Source organism: Barbatula barbatula (assembly GCF_947034865.1).
Source record: "Barbatula barbatula genome assembly, chromosome: 9".
NCBI classification, from domain to species: Eukaryota; Metazoa; Chordata; class Actinopteri; order Cypriniformes; family Nemacheilidae; genus Barbatula; species Barbatula barbatula.
The window spans coordinates 1,840,702-1,866,345 of record NC_136772.1 but is presented as its reverse complement, the minus strand read 5'-3'; the positions used below and the strand labels follow the sequence as shown (position 1 = coordinate 1,866,345).

The following is a 25,644-nucleotide window of genomic DNA, read 5'->3' as shown; positions in this document are numbered from 1 at the left end:
CGCGAAACTGTCCATGTTTGACCCAGCCGTGTGTTTTAGATGAAATAGATCTCAAACATTTGTAAGTTGTGGTCCGATTTGACAACAGTCTGCATTAAAAGTCCTAGAAATCCTCAACATATCTCATCATATACTATTTTGAAATCTAGCTCTATATTCTGTATGTCAACAACTTTCTCATTCATGTCTAATTTAGTTTCCCCCAATGATATTTAGAAGCAACACCTGGGCAATAAAATATTCCTCAACAAATTATGTTAAAGGTCACATGACTCTTCTTCATTTAAAACATAAAAGTGACAAATTAAACAGCAGAATATTGATGGTTTCGTTCCGTGCCACCGAGGACCAGGTTTTCAACTCTCCAGTGAACTGGACGGACGCCATGTTTGACATTTGGTCACACTCTTCCCGTTGAGTGACAGTTTTCACAACTTTGACTGACTTTCTCTCTTCTCACAACAATAATCCCTTCTGTTCTCAGATGGCTCTTTTGTCCCAAATGGTTTTCAGCGATCATGTCTGATCAACCCTTACGAATATTTCTGTCCTAATCGTACATTCATCTCAGTGGCTTCTCTTAAGGTTTCATCTTTTGTATATTTTTAAGTTCGGATGTGAGCTTTAGGTTTGTACAATTTTTTACAAACTTCATAGCTTATTTCCATTGCTTAAAAATGTACTTCAATCACATCTTTACAGCACAGTGAGTGTAATGCTTAAAAAATGCTAATTTGACATGTAATGGTAAAATTATCATTCATTCAGTTTTACTTAACTGTTTATTTTTGCATCTCTAAAGTCACCAGCCAACTGGCAAGTGACTCCTTTACCAAATTTGTTTCATTTACCAAAGCCAATTTTGACTTGCTTTTGATGCTTGGCGAGTGTTTTTATACTGTGTTTAAAGTCTCTCTATGAATGTAAATCACCACATTGACTGTAAGCCAGTTTTCCGCCTCATTCAGAAGCTCCAAGGGCAATAACAGTAATCTTCTGTGTCTGTGCTTTGTTTTTCTGTCAGGCTGTTTGGTGGATTGTTTCTGGATGTGAAGAGAAAGGTTCCACATTTCTTATCTGATTTCACGGATGCGCTCAGTCTTCAGTGTTTGGCCTCTTTTCTGTTTCTGTACTGCGCCTGTATGTCCCCTGTTATCACCTTCGGAGGACTGCTGGGTGAAGCCACGGAGGGACGCATAGTAAGACATGCACATCTTCAAACATCCACACAGAAACACTGTATATATTTAAAGGAACAGTGTCATTTTTTATTCATTCTCATGTCAATCAAACCTGTATGTGACGATTTCTTCCGTATAACACAAAAGAAGATATTTGGAGAAATGTCTCAGGGGTTCAGTGTCAATATTGCACAGTGGAAGTCATTGGGGTTCAATGTCGTTTGATTCCTCAAAATGTGTCTTTATTGATGATTTTGATTATTATAGCGATTTCTGTGTGATATACTGTATTATCAGAGTGCCATGGAGTCTCTGTTTGGTGCCTCTATGACTGGGATTGCTTATTCGCTGTTTGCTGGCCAGCCTCTCACTATACTGGGCAGCACTGGACCTGTCCTGGTGTTTGAAAAGATACTCTACAAATTCTGCAAGTATGTCAAATATCATCCCGTGTTATATTTCTTAGTGCATACATGACTGTTACGACAGATTTCACACTGAAGGATTGTATTGATGTATGTGTTTGTCTATGAAGGAGAATATAATGATCTTTCTTGTACTTAATAAATTGTATTGGTTTGTGAAACGGCATGTCATCTCAAACACCTTAGCAGCCGGCAATAGGCCAGATTCCTCAGACAACAAGCAGGCAATGCCCTAGCAACCACCCAGAACACCATAGCAAGCACCTACCAAGGCCCTAACAACCAGACAGAACAACATCGCCATTATAGCAACCCCATATCAAGCCCTAGCAACCATCCAGAACAACCTAGCAACTCACTGGCAATGGCCTAGTAACCACGCACAACCTAGAATACCATAGGTAAGGTGCATGTTTTAAACCCACCTCCATTGTGCCCATCCCAAAAAATTCAAACCCGAAGTGCCTGAACGACTACCGCCCGGTAGCACTCACACCAATTGTCATGAAGTGCTTTGAGCGGCTGTTCCTGGCACACCTAAAGGACTCTCTACCACTCACACTGGACCCATACCAATTTCGAATCGAAACAATAGGAGCACAGATGATGCAGTGTCCATGGCGCTGCACTCCGTGCTCACACATCTGGACAATAAGGACACTTATGCACGTATGCTGTTTGTAGACTTCAGCTCTGCTTTCAATACCGTCATCCCTTCCAAGCTAATAGTCAAACTTGGAAACCTAGGCATCAACAACCCTACCTGCAATTGGATTATGGACTTCCTGACGAACAGGACTCAGATTGTTAGGTTAGGCCCCATCTGCTCCACCACCACCACCCTCAACACTGGTGTACCACAGGGCTGCGTACTGAGCCCCTTTCTCTACTCCCTTTTCACACTCGACTGCAGGCCTGTGAACGGATCTAACTCCTACATCAAGTTTGCAGACGATACAACAGTGATTGGTCTCATCAGCAACAACGATGAGACTGCATACAGGGAGGAGGTCCGGCACCTGGCCATATGGTGCTCAGACAACAACCTGCTCCTTAACACCTCCAAGACAAAGGAGATCATCGTGGACTTCAGGAAGGCAAAAGGAGACACACACGACCCCGTCCACATTAATGGAATGGATGTTGAACGTGTTTCCAGTTTTAAGTTCCTGGGGACTCACATTTCGGAGGACCTGTCCTGGACCACCAACACCTCATGCCTGGTCAAGAAGGCTCACCAGCGTCTCTTCTTTCTGAGGACACTGAAGAAGAACCAACTGTCTTCAACTATCCTGGTGAACTTCTATCGCTGCACGATAGAGAGCATCCTGACCAACTGTGTCACAGTCTGGTACGGGAACTGTTCTGTTGCTGAGCGCAAGGCACTGCAGCGGGTGGTGAAAACAGCCCAGCGCATCACAGGGACTACACTTTCTCCCATTGAGGACATCCAGAAGAAACGCTGTCTGCGTCGAGCTCGCAGCATTCTCAAGGACTCCTCTCACCCCGCTCATAGACTGTTTACTCTCCTGCCTTCTGGTAGGCGCTTCCGGTGCCTCCGGACAAGAACCAGCAGACTAAGAAACAGCTTTTTTCCCAGAGCTGTTTCATTATTGAACTCTGCCCCCCACTGATTCCACTACCTCTCATACCCTTAACTCCAATGCTGCTACAACATTGTTTACATTGCACTACAGGGCTGCATGCATGACTGAACTGTACACACCAGTACTTCATGTATCTGCTCTACCGGACTGTTTACACACACACAGCATCATTTGCACTCTATACTGCTCACTTGCACACCAGGAATATTTAACTGAATGCTCATTTGCACTAATGGACCACTTCCATAACTGCATTAACCTATCTACTGCACTGTAATTCTATTAACTGCATCTAGTCATCTACTGCACTGTAACTTCAATAACTGCATTAACTAACCAACTGCACGGTAACTATTAACTGCATCTACTCATCAATTGCACTATAACTTCAATAACTGCATTAACTAATCAATTGCACTGTAACCCTATTAACTGCATCTACTCATCAATTGCACTGTAACATTAATAACTGCATTAACTAATCTACTGCTCTGTAACCTTATTAACTGCATTAACTCATCTTCTGGACTGCAACCTATTAACTGCATTAACTCATATACTGCACCGTAACTTTAATAACTGCATTAACTCATCCACTGCACTGTTACTTCAACAACTGCATTAACTCACCTATTGCACTGCAACTTTAATAGCCAATGTCAATAATTTATGCATACCTAAGTCACTTGCACTATTTTAGTCTAAATTATTATCTGTTCATATCCACCTGTACATTAATGTTCATAGTATATAGCCATCTGTATATATTGTTCATAGTATATACCTACTGTCATATTTTCATAGAACACACCTACTGCAAAATATTTTTATAGTCCATGCCCACTGTATTATATTCTCACTATTGTATTCTGTATTTATTCTAACTGTATATCCTGCACTTGCTAACTGCACTTCTGGTTAGACCTAAACAACATTTCGTTACACTGTACTTGTATATGTGTAATGACAATAAAGTTGAATCTAATCTAATCTAATCATAGCAACCACAGACTAAAGCCTGTTGAACCAGCTAGAAAAACCCACTAGCTCGCTCCCAATGCCCTAGTAACCACCCAGAACCTAGAATACCAAAGCAACCACAGACTTAGAACCACATAGAATCTAGAATACCGTAACAACCATGTACCAAGGCCCTAGCAACTAGCTGGCAATGTCTTAGCAACCCCCGAAAACTTAAAATACCATAGCAACCAAATTCCAAGGCCATATAAACCACATAGAGACTAGAAAACCGCAGCAAACACATACCAAGGCCTTACCAGCCAGAACAAACAAGCAACCCACTGGCAATGCCCTAGTAACCACCCACAACCTAGAATACCATAGCAACCACAGACTAAAACCTGTTGAACCAGCCAGAATAACCTACAAAGTCAGAACAAACTAGCAACTAGCTGGCGGTGCCCTATGAAGTAGCCACATATGGCCTAGATAACCTTCAGCTCATGGGCTCTCTGTTTGCAGGGAATATGGGCTGTCGTACTTGTCCCTCAGGGCGTGTATCGGGCTGTGGACGGCCTTCCTCTGTCTGCTGCTGGTGGCCACTGACGCCAGTTCCCTGGTGTGCTACATAACCCGCTTTACAGAGGAGGCCTTCGCCTCGCTTATCTGCATCATCTTTATATATGAGGCCTTGGAGAAGCTCATACATCTCGGTGAGACGTATCCCATCAACATGGACAACAATCTGGAGAAACTGACTTCATACAGGTGAGTTAAATGGACTATAATATGGCCCGGTGTGTTATTTTCTTGTATTTGTAATGATTGTGTTTCTACAGATGTTCCTGTATTGAGCCTGAAAGCCCCAGTAATGCCACTCTCCAGTACTGGGAGAAAAATAACATTTCTGCTTCTGAGATCTACTGGGAGGCTTTGGAGGTTCAGGTCAGTCTGGCCAGAGGAGTGTGATGGACGTACATTACATAAAATGTAAACAGTACATAATGTTATCCAGTACATTATGCAACAGACATTTTAAGATCCTTATCTCATCAGTATGCGCATTCCCTTGGAATTAAACCCAGTGGTGAAGGGGGATTATATAGTATTTAATCTTTATCTTAGAATATTTGCATCGCCTTCCTTGCAATGAGTAACTAACAAAATGATCATGTTAAAACATTTATTAAATTGAAAAAAAAATGTTTTCTGTCTAACACATTTCAGGACTGCATTGAGAAGAAAGGAGAATTTGTGGGGTCTGCTTGTGGTCCTCATGGTCCGTACATTCCGGATGTTCTCTTCTGGTCTGTGGTTCTGTTCTTCTCCACCGTGGCCATGTCAGCTTTCCTCAAAGAATTCAAGACCAGCCGTTACTTTCCCACGAAGGTACTGTGGTTATTCTCTCCTCACCGCAGTGAATCTTTATAACCCTTGACTGGTGTAGATGTTTGTGCACTGGCGCCCCCTAGTGTTACTGCAGCCTAATGCATGTTTTCTGCAGGTGAGATCCATCATCAGTGATTTTGCAGTCTTCATCACTATTGTTACAATGGTTCTGATGGACTATGCTATAGGGGTGCCTTCACCCAAACTGCAGGTTCCCAATGAGTTTAAGGTATGTGTCTGACTAGTACATACAATTAAATAAAAATGTAGTTTAATGGAAATTTTAAAGCATGGTGTAATTGGATTTTGTCACAAATGGGGCAGGATAATTATTTCTAGGAATTTTATAAACTTGGAAAAAGAGATATATAATTGAACATTCAATAGATGAAATATGCAATAAAACAGTGGAGGGTAATATTAGCACCCCTTTGAGGGACTTAAGGCCTTAAGGCTCGACTTTATGCAACATATATTTATCCCCATATACCTAGCAAGGTTTCATTAAATAAACACTTTGCAACAAAAATGTAATGATTTTGATACAAAAAAAAGATTTTTCTCACATTATAACGTTAAAAATTTAATTTTATTAACTAGAATACTACCTAATCATGAATAACATATTAGGTAATTTATTCAATATTAAATAAAATAAGATTAATAAACAAATGCAGATTAAATACAATACAGCACAATGAAATCATAGTAAATGACATGTAATACGGGTGATTTCCTTTTACTGCCAACCGCCAATAAAATATAACATTTTATTTTGACGGGCACAACACAGTCAGACACACAAAAATTGCAAAGCTAGGACTGGAGCTTAGTTAGTTCAGTGAGTCTGCTATTTATTCCTACAGTTACTCCTGACGTGAGGCTTCTGTGAATATTTAGTTTTATGTAAGTTGAATGGTCCGACTCAAAAATATTTAGTAGTGCGTAAGTTGTAACTTTGTGTCCATTTAAGTCAAAACAAGGGTAAGTTGTAAGTTACGCACTGCTGGTGCGACCGGCTCCAGAAGCAGAGTGGTTGCCAAGCAACACAGACTCAGCAACACTACAATGGTGCAGTAATACTGATGTAATGAGGTCACGGGTGTCTACTCATTTTACTGATTTTCCAGTTTTTTAACCTAATTATTGAATCATTTCCAAAAGAAGACATGTTGAAGCAGTTGTATCTTGATTTTTTTTATGCTTACATTTTATTTTCCATTTGGTTAAAAATAATACTGTTTTTCCTTTTGATGATTTTTGTGCCCCATTTGCAAATGTTTTAAGGAAAAACATTGCAACTAACTTTACTTTTGTGAACATTTTTAGGGATTGTATAGCATCAGTTCCCCTTGGTGTCATAGTAAACCTTTTGCTTTCATGTGGATTTAAAAAAAACTCGTAAAATGACAAGTTGTGCCTGAAAGGTTTGTGCGTTCTGTAGGAAATAATCACTGTTTCATATTTTCTTTTCTACACAATATTATTAAATAGCTTTTAAGTGTGGCCTAATCACCCGAACACTTTATAAAGATCCTGTATTCACATGCATCTTTAAGACTAGAGGTTATATGTTTTAACAATCTTACTTTGTCTTCCAACATATTTTCAGCCGACCCGAGATGACCGCGGCTGGTTTGTTAACCCCTTGGGTCCGAACCCGTGGTGGACGTGTGTGATCACGGTCATTCCTGCTCTCCTCTGCACCATCCTCATCTTTATGGACCAGCAGATCACAGCTGTAATCATCAACAGAAAGGAACACAAGCTGAAGGTTTGAAATGTTATGAAACGTTCTACTGTCATCAATATATTTGCTTTGTTCATTAGTATAATGTCATCTCTTTCAATCTCGGTCCCTACAGAAAGGCTGTGGGTATCACCTGGATCTGTTTGTGGTGGGCGTGATGCTGGGCGTCTGCTCTCTGATGGGACTGCCGTGGTTTGTGGCTGCGACCGTGCTGTCCATCTCTCACGTGAACAGTCTGAAACTAGAGTCGGAGTGTTCGGCACCCGGGGAGCAGCCGAAGTTTCTCGGCATTCGAGAGCAGCGTGTGACCGGACTCATGATCTTTCTCCTCATGGGCTGCTCTGTCTTCATGACCTCAGTGCTGAAGGTCTGCAGCTGTATAGTAACCTGTTATCACTTCTTAAAGGTCCCAATCACCGTAATCCCATTTTTCAACCTTTAGTTAGTGTGTGATGTTGCTTTTAGAGCATAGAAAATACCTGCAAAATGATAAAGCTCAATGAAAAAAAATGCTAAAGATTTTAAAGCCAAGTGAAAACACGCTGCTGTAGAGAAATAAATAAGTCGCTTTTATTCTCCTCAGTTCATTCCCATGCCAGTTCTGTATGGAGTTTTCCTCTACATGGGAGCATCTTCTCTGCGAGGAATCCAGGTAATGACGATTTAAGAACATACATTAGCAGTTATCGTTCATGAAAGTTAACACGAGGTCTAATGTATTCAATTCTCTTTAGTTTTTCGATCGTATACGGTTGTTCGGGATGCCGGCCAAACACCAGCCGGACTTTATTTACCTGAGACATGTTCCCTTGAGAAAGGTTCACCTGTTCACCATCATCCAGCTGACATGTCTGGTTCTCCTATGGGTCATCAAAACCTCCAGGGCCGCCATCGTCTTTCCCATGATGGTTAATTTATTTTTAACTTTACCTATTATATTACAGATATGTGTGTGGATGTAAATCAAACTTGCCTTTACAGTCATATGTGATCAGCGATGAACTGGCTTGCTTGCTCGCAGGTTTTGGCTTTGCTCTTTATTCGCAAGCTGCTTGATTTCATCTTCACAAAAAGAGAGCTCAGCTGGCTCGATGACCTCATGCCCGAGAGCAAGAAGAAGAAACTGGAGGACGCTGAGCGAGAGGTGAGCGTCTATTGTATAAAGGGTTTCTACAGTCATGAAATACCTTGCCAAAAAATGGTTGCTCAGACGTTGATCTTTTATAGCAGACGATTTGATGGCGTTCTCAATTGTGTATTGACTTGGTCTCATATGCGTCTCCTAAATTATCTTAACAAAAATGTAAAATTTATGTTGATTTGGGTCAATTTGATGGGAAATGTTTGGCATCTTCACTAATATAGACTTCTGATTGCAGACTTGACAAATCTGAGCTCACTTTGACACATCGTTGACATCTCTTCTGAAACTCTAATGACATTTGTGAGATTTCTGACTCTTTTTCTTAGAAGAAATGACGCTGAGATGAGATTTAATGAAAATGATCTATTTGCTCAACTGTGATTTCTCTTTCTTATGGTCACTCTAAACTCTAAATATAAATGCTTTTTCAATAGTTACATTACATTACGTTAATCATTCGGCAGACGCTTTTATCCAAAGCGACTTGCAAGTAGGAGAGCATATAACATTTTCTTATATCACCACGCTAAACAGCACCTATAGTTTGCAAGGCCATGTTACTAGGAGGATTATAGGGAGAGAATGAACAACATGAAAGACAATAAATATTTTACATTTATGCATTTTTATTATCCAAAGCGACTTACATTGCATTATACTAAACATGTGTTTCTAAGTATATGCAATCCCCTGGGATCGAACCCATGACCTTGGCTATATATGTTTTTAAATATATAAATATATATTAAAAGAGTTAAACAAATATATTTTTACTAGTAATGTATGAATATGTGAGTTACATATCATTAGGGCAAAGGCAAATTTGTTCTTCGTGAAATGTTTTTCTTTTTATCTATGCTTTGCAATTTACTTGGATTTATGCCTGAAAATCACGCATGCCAAATCTAAAACGAAATTAGCTGAGCAGTTCATGAGAAAATTTGAAAATGTCTTAAACCCCCATCCGTTGCTAAGCAACCGCAATGCCAATCCATCCCATAATAGCCTGCGTGTTAAAATTTGACTGAAAAACAAGAAAAATAATGGCTCGCTGTGAAAGCGTCTCAGCTTAGACCCCTAATAACACGCGTAATTAGTTTTTGGAAGACAATGTCTATATGACTGTATGACTTTTGCTTGCCTTTTATTTCTGTGAACTCTGAATGAAAGGAGAAGTTTTCTTCTGCAAGTTCTCAAGACTTTTCTAGAGGTTCTGCTTTAATGAGATAAGAGCTGAGTGATGAGTTTGTTTTTCTGCATTCAAAGACTTTCTGACCCCCTGGCAAATGAGCTCATATTTTTCCTCATGCTAAAAGACGTTTCTTATAGAGAGACCCCGATTCACCCACCTATGTGTCTGAATGCATTTTCTTCATGCCAAACAAATGGAACATGAATCGGTCTGCCAACATGTCCTTCAGCAGAGTTATTATATCTCAAAGGGTCTCTGAAGTTCTCTTTGGCTAGACTGGAATAAAACTCTCTCTGTGTGTTTACTGCCAGGAGGAGCAAAGTATTTTGGCAGAGGAAGAAGCAATCGTACAAGTGCCACTGGAGGGACATTGCAAGTATGCACCAGCTTTCCCCAACTCGTTCTTACAATAGCATGCGGTGTGAATGTTGTCAATTACTATGTGTAACATCCGTTTAAGTAGGATAAAATAAATGAATAATTCATCAGACTGATTATAGGTTCACGTAGAAATAATTTTCACTCGGCTCGTCCATTTAGAGTCTGTTTTATTATTCATTCAGTATTCCTTTCTGTGATCACAATCCGGTTTGTGAATTACAACTGCTGGTGTTTGGGATGTTTTTAGGGATGATCCCTCCACTGTCAACATTACTGATGAGATGGCCAAAGGTTCCTTTGGAAAAACTTGGGACTCCAAAAACGATCCAAGCTCCAAAAGGTGCTCAATACTTTTTTGTAGGATGTTTCAGGCACACTAGTTTTAGTTTCAATATACTATACATTTATATATAAATAGCTTCACCATATTACAGTGATTGTAGATATTATGTTTAGAATGTTGAATGTTTTTATTACCATTTTTTTTATTATTTGTATTTAAAAAAATTATATTTATTTATGTATTCTGCATTATAACACATCTTGAAATCAGTCTTTATTCTTTCTTTGTTGTTAGCCCTTCTACCTAAATTTTTAGAAGCTGAGCTCCAGAGGTAAGTGTATCGGCCACTAATCTGTTCTCATTGCAAACGTTTTTCTTTCTTCGCATGAAAACAAGTGTTGGCTGCATTTGACACATCTGATTGTTTTCCGTTTGGAACGGCCCTTTACCATTGTGTCTCTCTCCAAAAATGTTTGAATATTCCCCAATTCACAATCCAGCGTGTCAGTGGAAAACAATAAATCATTCACGTGTCTCACGTATGTGTCAGACAAAGACAGACAGCATGTGATAATGTGTTGTTGTTGTTTTACGACTCTGAATGGAAACCGTAATCAGCTGTGAGGGGATGAAGAATAAATGTGTGTCTGGTCTGCTAGGTGTTAAACAGAGCTGTTTCAAGTTTGAAAGTAAAAAAACAATTATTACTAAACAACTTCTAAAAGCTTAAATCAGTTTTTCTATAGGGTAAAGGGTACAAATCAGATCTTCATTCTAATACTATCTTTCTAGTCAAGTCTGCTTTATTGGTATAGCGCTTTTTACAATTTTCATTGTTAAACAGCAGCTGTACAAGAAAACATTGACTATAAGCAAAACATATAAGGTTATGCAAGTCAAAACAGGAGAAAAAAACCTCAGGGGGAAACCAGGCCTAACCAGGGGATTCCAGTTCCCCTCTGACAAAAGCTGCAGCCTCTGCACAAGCTCGACAGTGCTTTCACAACATGACAAAATAAACAAAATAATTACATTTAAGATCATTAATCATTTTGTAGAGTCGCCACGTCCTTTGTCCAGCTCTATCATGTCCAGCCTCATCTGTCCACTAAAAACTTCCTTGATACAGACAAAGTGAATTACATACTCTACAATACTGTAATTTTAGTGTAGTGACTCTTATTTTCTGTGTGATTTTACAGCCTGTTTAATGTAAGAACGCACAACAAATATCAATGCGAAGATGAAGAGAACTGAAGACTTCTCTCACTGTGTTCTCACATGCTTGTTTACCCAAAGCTGTACAAATACTATTGTTTTTAAAAGAATAGTTCACCCAAAAATGAAAATTTTCTTCCACACAAGATTTATAGTAACCCCTGCTGTTAGACACATCACGTTGATTTGACTCGTGCTCCATATTCCAGATCTTCTGTCATCTCTTAAACTTTATTTGTGCTTTTGCTCGGTTTCACAATTCGAGGAGGTTTGATGTACAGTAGTGGTATGAATACATCTATGATGTAGTAAAGGTTCATAGTGAGCTTGACCGATGTAGACATTATGAACAGTGAGTTGATGGAAATTATCTTTATTTTCAAATCCCCTTTTGTGTTCCACAGCAAAATATCAGAAATACCAGCATACAGGTTTAAAACCCAGCAGTATTGAATACATTAGGAATTGTAGAATTTGGGTGAGCTATTGCTTTAAATCTTGTTAAATATAACCGTTACAGACTAACCCTGAGCGTTTCACATTTGTATGATTACACAAAAATATTGCTATATATACTGTGTGTACAACGTTTTTTGTTTAGCTTTTTAAAGGATGCGCCCAAACACACCTTATTCCTAGTCTTGTGTTTCCGCATTTTAACGTGTATCACAATGATAAACTCTGACGCTTATAGAAATATACAGTATCCAGTCTAGTTAGTAATACCAGTAAATACAGACGTGAAATTGTCTTGTGTGAAGGATGTGAGCCAGAAAGAGAGTGACAGATTTTAAAGAACTGTTCTGAACCTTTCTTTTATGTTGTTATAAATCTTTTGTATTTTTGAAAAACAGTATACCTGGACATCATTTCTGAAACAACTCGTCTCTAAATATTTCAAACAGATGTATAATATCTAGAGCTATCAGTGTTTTAAAGGCACTTTACAATGAAACAGCATGCATTAATGTGTATGTATTTGTTTTGGGGTGAGGAACTGCCTGCTTGCATAAAATCATAGGGCTGAGTAAAATATAACTATATTTTTAACATTTGTCTGTTAAGATTGAATTTACTATGTATTTGCTTTTTTCTTTGAAGTTACATCACTGTGTCCTATGGGTTGCTTGAATTAGAAGCATCTGTTAAATGGTATACCACCATAATACCTATAAAAACGACTGTACTCTAAGTCCTTCATATACTGTACCTGCAATATTATAAAAAGAGGATCATTGACCACTTTTGTTTTGCATAATAGATAACATGCTTTAAAATAGAAAATCATTTACCTGATATGTTTTGCTAATATTTGCACTAAGAAAGCTGCTGGTGTGAAAGTGTCAATATTTTAATCAAACCTGATAAGACTTTATATCTCCGTGTGTTTTCATGCTAATCGTACTGGACAAATATATAGTGTATGAAGTCATATCACCTGCACGTCAGGTAACTGCATCGATGCACGTCAGATTACAACCTAAGAACAGCAATAGACTCATTTCTACTGTATGTTGAGATGCTCATGCAGTTATTGTCATGCACTTACACCATGTCTGTTGCTCGAGTATTTATAATGAAACGGACAAGAATTGAAATGCAACACAAATATTAATAGCATAAATACATGCAAATGTTTTGCTTTTGTTGTTTAGTGGGGATTCACACTCAGTCTGAATTTGAAGACCAAAGCATCTGTTTTTCTGTTGTCTTTTTTTCTATTCATATTTTATTGGATCAGTTTATTCAATATTCTGACTTTAGCTGAAGTCCTACTGGAAAATATACATTTCTTTTGACTGTGTGTTGATGTTTCTGTAAATGAACTTGGTGTGAAAATGAAACTAAAGTATCAAGATTTCTTCCTCAGCGTGTGGTGTGATTTTTCAATGGAAACCTATTGTGTGCTTTAATTGTTTTTATTTCTGGTGTCTGTATGACACTTGCATTTCCTTCATTTACACTTGCATTTCACAAACGGAGAGAACTGCAATATATATATATATAAAAGAGAACCCATTCTAACATATACAATTACTATGGCTGTAAAACGAGTAATCTAGATTAATCGCATCCAGAATAAAAGTTTGTTTACATAATATATATGTGTGTGTGTACTGTGCATATTCATTTTGTATTTTTAAACACACACATACATGCATACGTTTTAGAACGTTTATATATACTGTAAATTATTGGAAAATAAACCAATGTATATATTTTGTATGTGTTTATGAATAAAAATAAAAGGGTTTGGTTCCAAAATGAAAAAAATTAAAAATTATGTTTTTTATTATGCATTACAATTACTCTCAATCAAACTTACTAGAATAATTTCGGAACCAAAGTCTTCAAATACAAAATGAATATCCACAGGACACAGTCACACAGACGTTAATTATGTATACACAAACTTTTATTCTGGATGCCATTAATCGTTTAACAGCCCTATAAAACGATAAAGTGCATAAATGACATGCATACATGCATCAGATCTGATTGTTCAGTGAAAGGGGGCGTGGTCTAACAGGAGACATGCATTTTACATCATCTTGTTACTCAAAGTCTCTGTTACTTTGGAAGACAAAATATTAAATTGCACTTGTACAAATCTTACAGAACAAGGGTGTGTACATATCCCGCTTAATTTTGTTGGCTTATTGGTTCAGGTTGCTATTTGTTTATTACTTTCTATAAGTATAATCCCCAAATTATCGTTTTAAAAAGTGGGCCTACGTCAGGCCAATACACGCAACTTAAATGCATTTGCTAAATTCTTGACCAATGATCTCACATATCACAGTATAAAGGTTCTTCTTTATTTAATGAGCATATTGTTGGCTTGATGTTTGTGCTAGACAGATGGTTTGTACCAGCAGCTGACAGCTCAGAGAGATGTGTGCTCCCAGTGCTCGCTGGCATCTCTGGCTCTTGTACCGGTTTGTCTTGTTGAAGGACAGGAGACGCGTCGTCCCCGTGTGCAGGATAATTGACACATCTCCACTAAGCGTCTGTCAGTGTCATGTTAGATTCCGCGAGGTGGGTAGAAATGACACATCGCTGTAGACCGCTCCAGAGGGATTATGGGATAGATCTTCTGAAACGGATGGATGAGTGCAGGTACAGCTTCCCTCATGCAGAACTCTGAACTCCGCTTGTATTGACAGAATGAAGCGAATGCGTTTGACACATGGATATTCTGATTGATTCTAGGTTTCCCTCATGAGTTGTGTCTGATTTGAAGGATTCGTTTTTTTCATGGTATCTCTGACTGTTTTCTCGAAGGGGATGTGAGGAATTATCAGGACCAACGTGTTGTTTTAAAGAAAGGTTCTTTCTGAATGTGTCCTCGAGGGTTTTGCCTTGAACACCGTGTTACTCGAACCAGCATTCGGTCCAGCATAAATTTAGATATTCGCTGGTCCTACCTTTGTTCAGATATCAATTCCTTAAATGTTTAAAGTACAAAACTGTTCTCAAAATCGATGCGTACCAGCAATGCAAATGCATATGTTGCAACAAGACTAGTCGATTGTAGTCTGATTTTTGTAAGCTGTAGTTCAGGAGTTTTGAGGATGAGATCCATGCTACACACATCCATGATGATTTGAAGTGACAGATGCATTTCTGATGGTTCTGTGAAATACTGTAGAATTTGATTGGATGTTCAGCCTTTGATGTCAACAACGTCAAGGGAAACTTATCAATGCATAATTGTATATAACAGTAAATGTATGTAATCATTTGCAATTTATATTTGCATTAAGCGTTATTTTTTCCTGTAGACTGCAAGACAATCAGAACAAACTGCAACCCATTTTTAGGTCTTGAACCATCCGCCGAATCTAGTTTCTAGAATCTAAAATTTTGGATATCAGCAGAGTCTCTTTTAGCTTCGTTGTTTTCATATTACAGAGCATTTTCCAATCTTGCCATTTCATTTAGACAACAGCTTAAAAATAAAATCACCAATAGACACTGAAACCACAATGCTTCATTTGAAAAGTTTTATTTGCATAATCGAACAAAGCTGACAGCACAAATCATTAAAAAACACTATGGGGGATGGAGTTTTTCTGTCGTTCTCGAGCATCTTCATTCTCGTCTTCCTCTCCCTGTTTTTAGCCAGGACACAAACTCTTTTGCCGCCTGGTCCTGTAGATAAGAGCTGATGTCACTGGTGTATGTGCCGTCTGCGTGCCGTCGTGAAGGAACTCTAAGTGGAAAAAAATATTTATAAACAAGAATTTATTTTTGTCATCATAAACTTAAAAGTCACTCTATTTTCTGCATGTAAGAAAGTTACCCGCTTCTTTTAGAGTTCATTAACCACTGAACAAAGTCCTGCGCTCTCCTGGTCTCCAGGTATTTACTGTAATCGTTGGAGAAGGTTCCTTCCGAATGTCTCTTCATGTTGTTTAATTCCCGCGGGTCATTGAATAGTACGTCATTGGACATAAGGCTAAAAGTCAGGAAAATATCTTCAAGATTACATTTCTTCATTAGAATGTATTAAAATGATTTGTACAGTAGTGTTTGTTTTTATGAAAAAGTGAAGTGAATATGTTGCATTATATTATAAACTATAAATTGAATGCAGAAACTTTACTGTATAAACAGTAAAACTACGTTTATTTACAAAGAAATAGGACTTATCATTCTTTATTACCGTAAAAATATGCATTTTTGCATTAATACGAATTTGGAAGAGGAAATGAGATGCTTAATAAAAAACTGATGTTCAAAAGTTCACAAAAATCTTTATAATCATTCTAAAAGCAGACTTCAACATATAACATCAAAACCCCAAGTGTGTAATTATTCAAGGTATCCATATAATTCTACCGGGTGTCAATTTTGTATTGAGAATTTGTTTTATAAAACGTGAATGAGAGATTGCATTATAAAGATTGAGTTTTTTTTTACCTGGTGTTTTCTTCTGTGTCCTCGATGGGAATCTGAAGGCTGCTCTGGATCAACAGCAGAATTAAAAGTCCAATGAAAGAGAAGATCCTTTTCATCATTTTTCCCTGAGGATACAGATCACCCGTTATTATCGTTCATTTAGTCTCTTCTTATAGTGCAATAGCATTGATCATCCTTGAGCTCACCTGGATTGTCTCGGGCTGTCACAGAGAAATCAAGTGAATCTTGATTTTGCCGCTGGTTTCTCCTCTTTGGCTCCCAGTGAGATTTCATGGCCCCTGTCTGATATTCAGAGTCTTATATAGGGATGCCCAGGTGGCAAGAGCCACACACACACACACGCACACACACATATTAGTTTCAATCCATTAATCGAGATTCCATCTGAACGCATGAGTGTATTTCAGCTGTTTAACAGAGAGATGGGGCAATAGTCAAACAAGCTAAAAAGGTTTACTTAAGAGTGAAAATCAAACAGCATTCTGTCCTTTTAAAAATACAGAGGAGAGACAACTTACAGGAAGAGGGAGCAGACGTTTAGAGTACCAAGATGTGATCTTTGTGGTTTTTACCTTTATGATGGAGATGGGAATCTGAATCAAATAAATGTAAAACATTCAGGAGTACTCAAACCAAACTGTTCAAAAAATCACAGACCAGATTCCTTTAATATCTCCGTTATGTCTCCTAGAAATGAACTATAATGGAGAGCAAACAGATCATTCACGTCTCCTCTATAGAGTTTTAGAAAGGATCTCAAACTGAGCCCAGATTTGTGGATATTATTGAAGATGCTTTTGAAGATCTCAATATGAACTCAAACATTTCTAATGTAAAGGGACTTTTGACCCAAGATCTAAGATTTTAAAGTTAATACATCGATAAAAACTGTTTTGGTTTGGTTATACACCTGTGAGTGAGAGAGAACATTTTGGCCCATTTTCCCAGAGGAAAAAAATGTAAATGTGCTTATGACTTGGATTTAAAGTATAGATATCAAACCTTATTTATATAGCCTACTATATATAGCTCTTACTGACTTTTAAACCAGCAAGTTCCATAGTTTTACCACTAAATGGCATTCTTCCTAATGGCAATAAAATATGATACAGTCATTTATTTGTATATACAAAAATACACACATGAAATATAAAAATGCTGTAGAAGACCCCGAATTATAATTTAAGACACAGAAATTTTTCGTAACTTTTTTATCGGTTGAATAAAATACAAAATGTTGAGTAAAAGGACTCCAAACCAAGAATGTTTCATTTGATCAGTGTTCTTACAAACCACATGCTCAAATCACACGTTAAATTCAGTGCATAAACACAACAGCACAAATATAAAAATATAAAAGAAACATGCCAACATTCACATATGGTCACTTTCATGGTAAAAAAACAACCGATAGTACAAATTTCACATAAAAAATAATGAATGTAAATGTCATGTAAATTAGTTACACTTTCTTTTATCCCATTGACATGTTATGTATACAGTACACACTAACATAAAGAGAACCTTCAACAGTCTTTTTGTCTTCATGTCCATTCATTTTTTGTCAGAGAAGCACTTTAGCAGAAAATGATTTAAGTGTGTGTACAGATGGTAACGTGCTTTACCAGACAGACTGTGATCCTTGTCGGTGTACCACTAAAAACAGACAGGTGAATAGGTGAATCTCATCAAGACAATGTTGATATATTCTCATTATTGTTTGTCCTACTCTAAAAACATTTTGTCATGTACAGTATGTTGTCATACTCACCATCGCTTCAAAATCAATTTGACTTTCCACCAACGCTTTAGAAATTTGGGCGGCCTGCTGGAAGTGGACATTATCTAGAGACGATCAAACATCATATAATCCATCAGATAACAAGCAGACCTCTATAAACATTACAGATGTTTAAATGAAAATGTGTTTACCGTCTGCAGTTCCGTGTACCAGTAAGTATTGCACTGACATGTAGTTTTTTGCCCTGCTGGTCACTGAGGAGTTCTACAAACAAAATGTACAAAATACCAAACCATTCCGATAATAATTGAATTTATATTTAAAGACATGTTTAGCCTACATAAGGTTACATTACTTTATAGCCATCTGGGTTTTCTTCAGGCCGATGCATGTACCTCTCTGTATAAACAGCATCTGTCAAACACACAGATAAAAAATCACTGTCATTCATTCTGTTACAAAATACATAATTAGTCTAAAAACATTCATAAAATGCACTTATTTAAGAATCAGAAATCAGTGACGTCACATACCATAATACTCCCACTTAGCAACAGGAGCCACAGCAATTCCACATTTAAACAGGCCGCTCCCTGATCCCAGAACCATAGACGTCACATATCCACCATATGACTGTCAACAACATGAAAGCATGTTAACATCTTACAATGACACTTGACTTCATCCCATCATTTCATTTCAAATAATCGTATCCTTATTTAGCAACAGAAGGTTGAAGACAGGTTTGTGGTTGCCAAGCAGTTGTTAGGGTACTAACAGGGTACGTATGCTAGGACATCGATCAGGTGGTTTGGGAGCTGGCTATGATGTCGCTTGGCATTTTCTAGGGTGTTCTGAATGGTTGCCAGGTCAATTTCATCTAGGGATTTTGATTTTTTTCCCCACGATAACGACATGTTGATATTTCCTCAGGCCAACACAATAAAACCAAATGTCAGAATTTGCAGATCTGTAAGCACTTTGCATGGGGAAAAAGTTCCACTTACCCAACCCCACATTGCAATTCTATCTTTGTCAATAAAGCCCATTTCAATGAATTTTCTGAAACGAGACACAGACATGCGCGAAAAGCAATTAGTTCCAAGAAAATAGAGCGAAAACAAAACATTTGGGAAAGTAACACAAATCTAATGTACATACTGTAATAGGTAGTATAGCTATTAATATTATTCAATTAAACTCAAGTGACCTTAACATCTTTTTGACGCAGGGTACATAACAATTTCTTTCAATCTGTCCGATTTGACTAGCACCGGCCTTGTGTCTCTCACGCATCTGTGAGTGTTACATCACACTAAATGTAATGCTCGTCGTCACCCGTCTGACTCACAGGCAGCAGGTGTGAGCAGGTGTCAGTGCCGAGCGTGTGCACATCGCTCCCTTTGGCTCACCTCACGGCCGAGATCTGATCTTCCACCTCATACGTGCCCAGTCGCTCATAGATGGCATGCATTATCTCATCACCCTGGTAACCGCTTCCTCTGCCGTCAAACCTAGCCACGACCACTTTCTCTGTACTGCATAAGTACGTGGCCCACTCCAGTCTGAAAACATAGTCCATGTTCTGGCTTGCCGGACCCCCGTACCTTTATTTTAAACATAAAAAGACAAAAATAAAGCTGTTTTAATAAAAATATATTTTATTTTCATGATGAAGAGATGGGTAACTTATTTATAACCAACATTTTAATTGGCATTCTTCTGATTCTGGAGCTGCATGCATTTGTAGAAAAGCTAGATGGAACATTTGAAGAGTTTGGCTCCAAAATGAGGTAATTCTAGTTTTAAGAATAAAAAAAACATGTTTTATATTATTTTTTCATGTTTTATTTGTGTTAGTTGACTGTATTTTTTGTCTGTTTTTATGGCTTAAATCAAAACCAACCAACTGCAGATTGATATTCATTGGAAAGCACAGTAAAAAACATGATTTTTGAACAATAGTTAGTTATCTCATTTTCGAACCAAACTCTTGAACCAAAACCAAAATACATATTTCCTGTCATTATTTTTTTATGCATATCATGCAACAGGGAATAATGAAAGGCATACGAAGACAAACACAGCCAGGTGTTTTCTCCAAAAGCACGGCACAACAATGGAAACTTACACATCAATTAAAAGAGGATATTTTTTGGAGGAGTCAAAATCTGGAGGGAACATCATCTGATACCAGAGATCTATAAGAAGACAACCAAACCGCATTAGACAATCCGATTCTTAAACTCTATTTTAACTTTAAATCTTTTTACATACTGAATCCGGCGATCTTCATCGTAGAGCGTTTGATGGTGGGCATGAGAAGTTCAGTAGTCAGAATGCTGTCCAATTTTTTATTGTCCTCCAGAACCTGAATTTCTAATAAAGAACAAAACACATTTATTTCGTAACACTGAAAGATCGACCCCAAAACATGACAAAACTATTCTGTCATCATTCATTCATTTACTCTCAAGCCATTCCTATTTCCAAATCTGAGTTCTGACATTTCTATAGCAGACTCCACACATGAAAAAATGACATAAAACATCTATCAGACGGCACGTGGGCGAGTAAATAAGGACAGAACGCTCATGTTTGGGTGAAATGGTTGGATTGTGTCACACAAACCTTTAACGGGACCTTTGTTGTCCATCAGTATAAATAGTGGAAGTCCAGGTCCTGTAAGATGAGTTTATTAGATCTAGTTTAGTGTCACCCTGTAACGTCTCCTCAGATCATCTAAGGTATCTCACTGCATGTTGTTTCATGCGAGCAGGTGTAAATGCGTGTTCACTAACCGTAACAGTCCATGCGGAAGTATGAGGCGCTAGTGCTGAAGTAAGCCGAGTTATATTGACATCTGTCCGGATGCAGAGAGCAGGTGATGCACTCAGGAGACGAATGACCATCTGTGGTGATGGAAATCCTGAAAACAGATTATATGTTTTTTAATAGGTTTTATAAAAGCAAGAAGAGATGAGAATCGTAACAAATGTTGAAATGTATTGTTTCCCTCTGTTTTAAGGGGGGGGGGTTATGTTTTGGGTTATGGTTTTAGGTTATGTTTAAAAAATTTATGTTTCGGAAATGTTTAAAATGTTTTTCTCATAGTTTTAGTTTTGGTGTAACCGGGCATTTACTTAGCAAAACCATGGTAACCAGAATCAAAATTAAGAAACTTTTTTATGATTATGATAAAACCTTGCACAAAATTCTATTAAAAATCTTATAGTGTATGATAGTAAAACATTTCATGCTTTCGTTACAAAATAAATTGTTTATTTTATTAACTATACTTAAGCTTAAGTATTCTTTATGTCGTACATACGAGTATACTTGGAAGTGTACTATTTTATACTTGGAATTGTACCATTTTAATCATATTTGATGTTAAGGGTAACACTTTGAGTACACTAGTTTACAACTACTTTTTCCATCTCAGAAGTGCATATTTCTGAAATGTTCATAAGTATCCATGACTGAAACTTTGGCACACTTGAACTAACTTCTTTTAAAGCAAAAGGCTGACGTATAAGAAAGACAAAGTATGATTACTTGTAAAGGTTTCTCTGTCCGGGTCTTCCCATGTATTCATTACTCACATAGTATCTGTGAAAAGAGCACATGTTCAAGGTGTATGGGAACATCTGAGCAACAAAACACACGAGAAGTGTTTTTTCATCTTTGTCATACTCACATAGCATCTTTGGTAAGTACAGAGATGTATATCACTTCCCATTTGCCTGAGGTAATGGCTGCTGCTTTGCCCTACAAAACAGAGTTGACTGATCAACAACTTTTAGCAACGGCGTTTCTTTCATTGTTCATTCAGCTCAGATATCCTCATGTCTCAAAACAAAAGAAAACTCACCCCATTCACGTAGTGGAGATGTTTGTAACCTCTGTCATCGCTCATCACCTTGTAAAAACTCATGTTGTCTTCGGCAAAGTATGGAGGTAAAGGGTAATACTGTAAACACACACGCATCAAGCCTTTAGTGAACATTGGGACAATTTAAAGGTTTAATGTGATCGCTGCAACTCACCCGACCAATCCAGCCAGTTCTGCTCTTCTGCTCAAATTTCTGTTTAAAAACCAGAAAAATTTTGTAAGTACTCAAATAGTTTCCTCTGGACTGGATACCTACATAAGAACTGGAATCTGACCGAGATTTCTTTCCAGCTGGTGCCGTCGTAGTCGTAGATCTGAAGGAGGACCCGGTCTTGTCTGCGAGGCACCCATTGAACGGCCAGACGTGTGTCTGTCACCCATGTGACCGAGCTCAGGTAGTGATCTCTGAGAAAGAGCAAAACAATCCCGTGGATTATCTGCTGGTTTAGGACGTGACACGTTATTAGTGTAAAACGTAAGAAGGACGCACCCCACTCCGATGGGTTTCGGGACCACGACTTCTGAGCGTTTGGATGGATTTTCAGTATCGACCACAAACAGCTTTGCTCTGGGAATAACGCTGCCTGACTGCGTGAAAAGAAAGGACATCATATTACAAATTTATTTTAAGCGGGCTATATGGACAGCAGACATCAACATGCAAAATGTTATCGTGTCATCTTTTTTTAACGAAGCGGTGAGATGTTTACTTTTGGGTAGGGGATAAATACGGTGGTGGGGTATTGCTCATCTCCATACATTGAGTATTCAATGTTGTGAACTCCAGTGTCATTTATTTGTATATACGCCAGGTTTACCCCTTCTGGAGACCACGAAATGCCTTCATTAGAGGCGAATATTTCCTCTGTGAGCAGAAATGAGAGAATTAGGTGACAACAATAGGCTACATGTTAACAAAGAAAGTTGTGAATGAATGAGGTTGGGTTACCCTCATAAACCCAGTCTGGTATTCCATTGAGAATCTCATTTACTTTCCCATTATTTGTGACTTGTACTGGCTCAGCGGTGGCGTTCGCTTTGAGGTAAATGTTATAATTCCAGACATAAGCCTTTAGGACAGACAATATAAAGGTATTAAAGATCAGAGGATCCCAGTTATCCTTAGACACATATTCTGGAATAATGTATATATTTTTGAGATCAACTCTGAGGTGGTTGGGCATCGATACACACTCGATCATAAGTCAATGTGAATTCACCTTCTTTCAAAAAGTGCTTGGTATGTTTTATTTGTACTATTCTGTGATGGATGATGGACAGTACAGAATGTCTGAGGTTTGTAATTTACCAGTTTATTTCCTTTTGGTGCCCAGACTAAGAGTTGTGTAACAGGTGGTATTTGACCATCGGAGATAAAGTCCCTGAAATGGAAGATTAGACACATTGATGTGCAGGTGATATATTGCATCCTGTAAATGACTCATAATTATATTTGTATTGTGATAATATGATTTTTGACTTACTGAGTCCCAATGCTGTACATATGATAGGATGCGGTGAAAGAATGTCTCCATTGCTATTGAGGCAATTTGACTGGTAAGAGATGTACTCCTTTACTGTATTTACATGGAAGGTTATAATGATTTAGTGGTTTTACCTTCGAGTAGTTGCTCTCAAAGATGACAAACTGTCTGTCTGCAGACACAATGTAATCTGTTGCATCCACTTGAGCCTGTGAATCGAATCAAAAAGTGACAGATGTAAGGGACGATGGATATGTTTGACATTCTTTAAAAAGAAGAATGAACCATGAATCATCTTACAAATGTTGTGTTGCTTAGGAATACTGAACTCTTCGTGTTTTTAACGTTGTGCAGGTAAACGTGGCCCTCGCTTGTTTTATGGAGGTATTCTGTGTCTGTTGGGGAAGGAGACTGTTTGAGCATCCATGTCAGTTTATTGCGATAAACACGAACCAGGTGTCTTCAGGTGTCGTACCTGATATCCAGCGGAGGTTGTATTTTTTATACCTGACAGTATCATTGTAAAAATCGTCGAAAGAATATGTTCTCTTTGATACCGAATCTGCTCCTAAAACCACAGGTTGAGGGGAGAAAGTTCAATACTTTAGAAATAAGAATATAAATAAATAAATAAATAAAATTAGCATTAGAAAAGTTGAACACCATTTACAATTACAGGATATGCAATTTAATATGCAGCTACTTAAAAAAAAAAATAAGAAACAAACCATCAACAAATGTTATGCTGCTCCTCACAAATAACAATACAGCTTGCGTTCACACGAGGGCGCTGCTGCGAACATTTTACGTTCACATTTAACCTAACCTATTATGAACTGGATGAGGTAACAAGTTCACGTATTTGTTCTTGATTTGTGTTTAAATATGCTCAAAAAAAATCTGTGCAGTTATGATAAAAGGCACATTTAAAAAAGGGTCAATGACTTCAGCAGGAAATCGATGGAAAACGACACGGACCCTGTTTCACTATAAAAGAATAAAAGATGCGAAGCGTCACTCACGGTTGACGTAAATCGCCGTGGGAATAACGATGAGCGTGATGACGACAACAGCGCCTCCCACCGCCACGCACACCTTGTTGAAGCCCTTCAGGTGAGGAGAATCATCACAAACAAACAGATGTGCCAGAACATCGGCCGAATGACTCAAACTATCAGATATTGTGCGTTAAACGCAGCATGCTCAACACGTGTAAACTTAAACGTACAACTTTTGAACGTTTTAAAGCGAAAAAAAGACATAAATAATGTATACTGACCATAATAGCGCACGACTTTATAAAAGCGCATCAACCTTCAGGAATCTTTGTTTGCTCGCGCTCACGTCAATGTTTTTCAGCCTCTTCGTATGCAAAGCGTCCAGGAAACAGACTGAATTAAACATACATCATTAACGCCCGTATGTAACCCCGTAAGATTGCAGTTTTTCAGGTTATAAAGGCGCTTCCTCCGATGTGTCATTCCTCAGTGTGAAGTAGGATAAGTACTTGCTCAGCATTTCGCATAACTTTCCGTCGAGGTGGCTTTTGGGATGTGATTCACTCCTATAACTCTGTTGAGTGCGTGTGCATCGAGTTGAGCATCACAGCGAGTGTCGTGACACTGGGTGTTTCTTTTCATATCCATCCATCCATCGCTTTGTTGCGTTAAATACAGTCCACGTGTGAGACCTCAGCGATTTTTTTCTGTTTTTATTACAAACTATATGTTCTGCAATAACACTGAATGAAAACTTTGTTAGATCTTGAGAAGATCCTTTGGGGAGTGAATTTGGGCACCGACTTCCAATTTCCATTGATTCGTGATATGGAATATAGTACATAAATATGGTGTATTTATTTTTCTCGGTTGTACATGTATGTTTTACAACTATTATTTTTTATTTTGTGTCGGGAAACAAAGATCTTTTCTTGCAGATTAAAATGATCCCAGGGTTCAGTGTGGTCTCAGACTTTTTGACCCCACTGTATATAGCCAATGTCAATAATCTATGCATACCTAAGTCACTTGCACTATTTTAGTTTAAATTATTATCTGTTCATATC

The 25,644-nt window shown here is 38.0% G+C and overlaps 3 protein-coding genes across 5 annotated transcripts in view; 1 reads left to right on the top strand and 2 right to left on the bottom strand.

Moving 5' to 3' along the window:
* slc4a10b (solute carrier family 4 member 10b) overlaps positions 1-13,403 on the top strand; it is a 35,799-nt gene extending 22,396 nt beyond the window's left edge. For 2 of the 3 annotated variants that reach the window (XM_079464250.1, XM_079464251.1), the window contains exons 12-26: positions 1,025-1,199; positions 1,479-1,612; positions 4,699-4,944; positions 5,016-5,121; positions 5,404-5,565; positions 5,681-5,794; positions 7,178-7,339; positions 7,431-7,682; positions 7,899-7,967; positions 8,050-8,223; positions 8,337-8,459; positions 9,963-10,027; positions 10,280-10,372; positions 10,610-10,646; positions 11,518-13,401. In XM_079464250.1, coding sequence (XP_079320376.1) covers positions 1,025-1,199; positions 1,479-1,612; positions 4,699-4,944; positions 5,016-5,121; positions 5,404-5,565; positions 5,681-5,794; positions 7,178-7,339; positions 7,431-7,682; positions 7,899-7,967; positions 8,050-8,223; positions 8,337-8,459; positions 9,963-10,027; positions 10,280-10,372; positions 10,610-10,622 — 1,888 coding nt within the window. In that variant the 3' untranslated portion in view covers positions 10,623-10,646; positions 11,518-13,401. Of the gene's footprint in view, positions 1-1,024; positions 1,200-1,478; positions 1,613-4,698; positions 4,945-5,015; positions 5,122-5,403; positions 5,566-5,680; positions 5,795-7,177; positions 7,340-7,430; positions 7,683-7,898; positions 7,968-8,049; positions 8,224-8,336; positions 8,460-9,962; positions 10,028-10,279; positions 10,373-10,609; positions 10,647-11,517 lie in introns of all 3 variants that reach the window. The other variant, XM_079464249.1, reaches the window with a different exon arrangement.
* Positions 13,404-15,628: 2,225 nt separating this feature from the next.
* gcgb (glucagon b) lies at positions 15,629-16,557 on the bottom strand (the record flags this gene model as incomplete). The annotated part of the gene is made up of 3 exons (XM_079464909.1): positions 15,629-15,749; positions 15,840-15,995; positions 16,460-16,557. The coding sequence occupies 3 exons, from the start codon at positions 16,555-16,557 to the stop codon at positions 15,629-15,631; spliced, it is 375 nt and encodes a 124-aa protein (XP_079321035.1).
* A 994-nt stretch (positions 16,558-17,551) lies between these two features.
* Positions 17,552-25,313, bottom strand: fap (fibroblast activation protein, alpha). The gene is made up of 26 exons (XM_079464642.1): positions 24,859-25,313; positions 24,602-24,686; positions 24,055-24,147; positions 23,880-23,974; positions 23,714-23,788; positions 23,580-23,632; positions 23,405-23,477; positions 23,045-23,165; positions 22,806-22,960; positions 22,586-22,683; positions 22,371-22,500; positions 22,250-22,288; positions 22,075-22,173; positions 21,901-21,971; positions 21,759-21,812; positions 21,002-21,129; positions 20,832-20,882; positions 20,478-20,579; positions 20,332-20,401; positions 19,613-19,807; positions 19,208-19,262; positions 18,734-18,833; positions 18,556-18,614; positions 18,392-18,464; positions 18,231-18,304; positions 17,552-18,115 (listed from the first exon to the last, which is right to left on the bottom strand). The coding sequence occupies exons 1-26, from the start codon at positions 24,859-24,861 to the stop codon at positions 18,014-18,016; spliced, it is 2,253 nt and encodes a 750-aa protein (XP_079320768.1). The 5' UTR covers positions 24,862-25,313; the 3' UTR covers positions 17,552-18,013.
* Positions 25,314-25,644: the final 331 nt, after the last annotated feature.

Bases quoted from the DNA above. Each gene is read 5' to 3' on its own strand.
- fap (XM_079464642.1), bottom strand. The intron at 21,972-22,074 runs GTGAGTTTTCTT...TCTGTTTTGTAG, and splicing joins ATCTCCACTACGTGAATGGG to GGCAAAGCAGCAGCCATTAC. The intron at 18,305-18,391 runs GTAAACACATTT...GATCGTCTCTAG, and splicing joins GGTACACGGAACTGCAGACG to ATAATGTCCACTTCCAGCAG.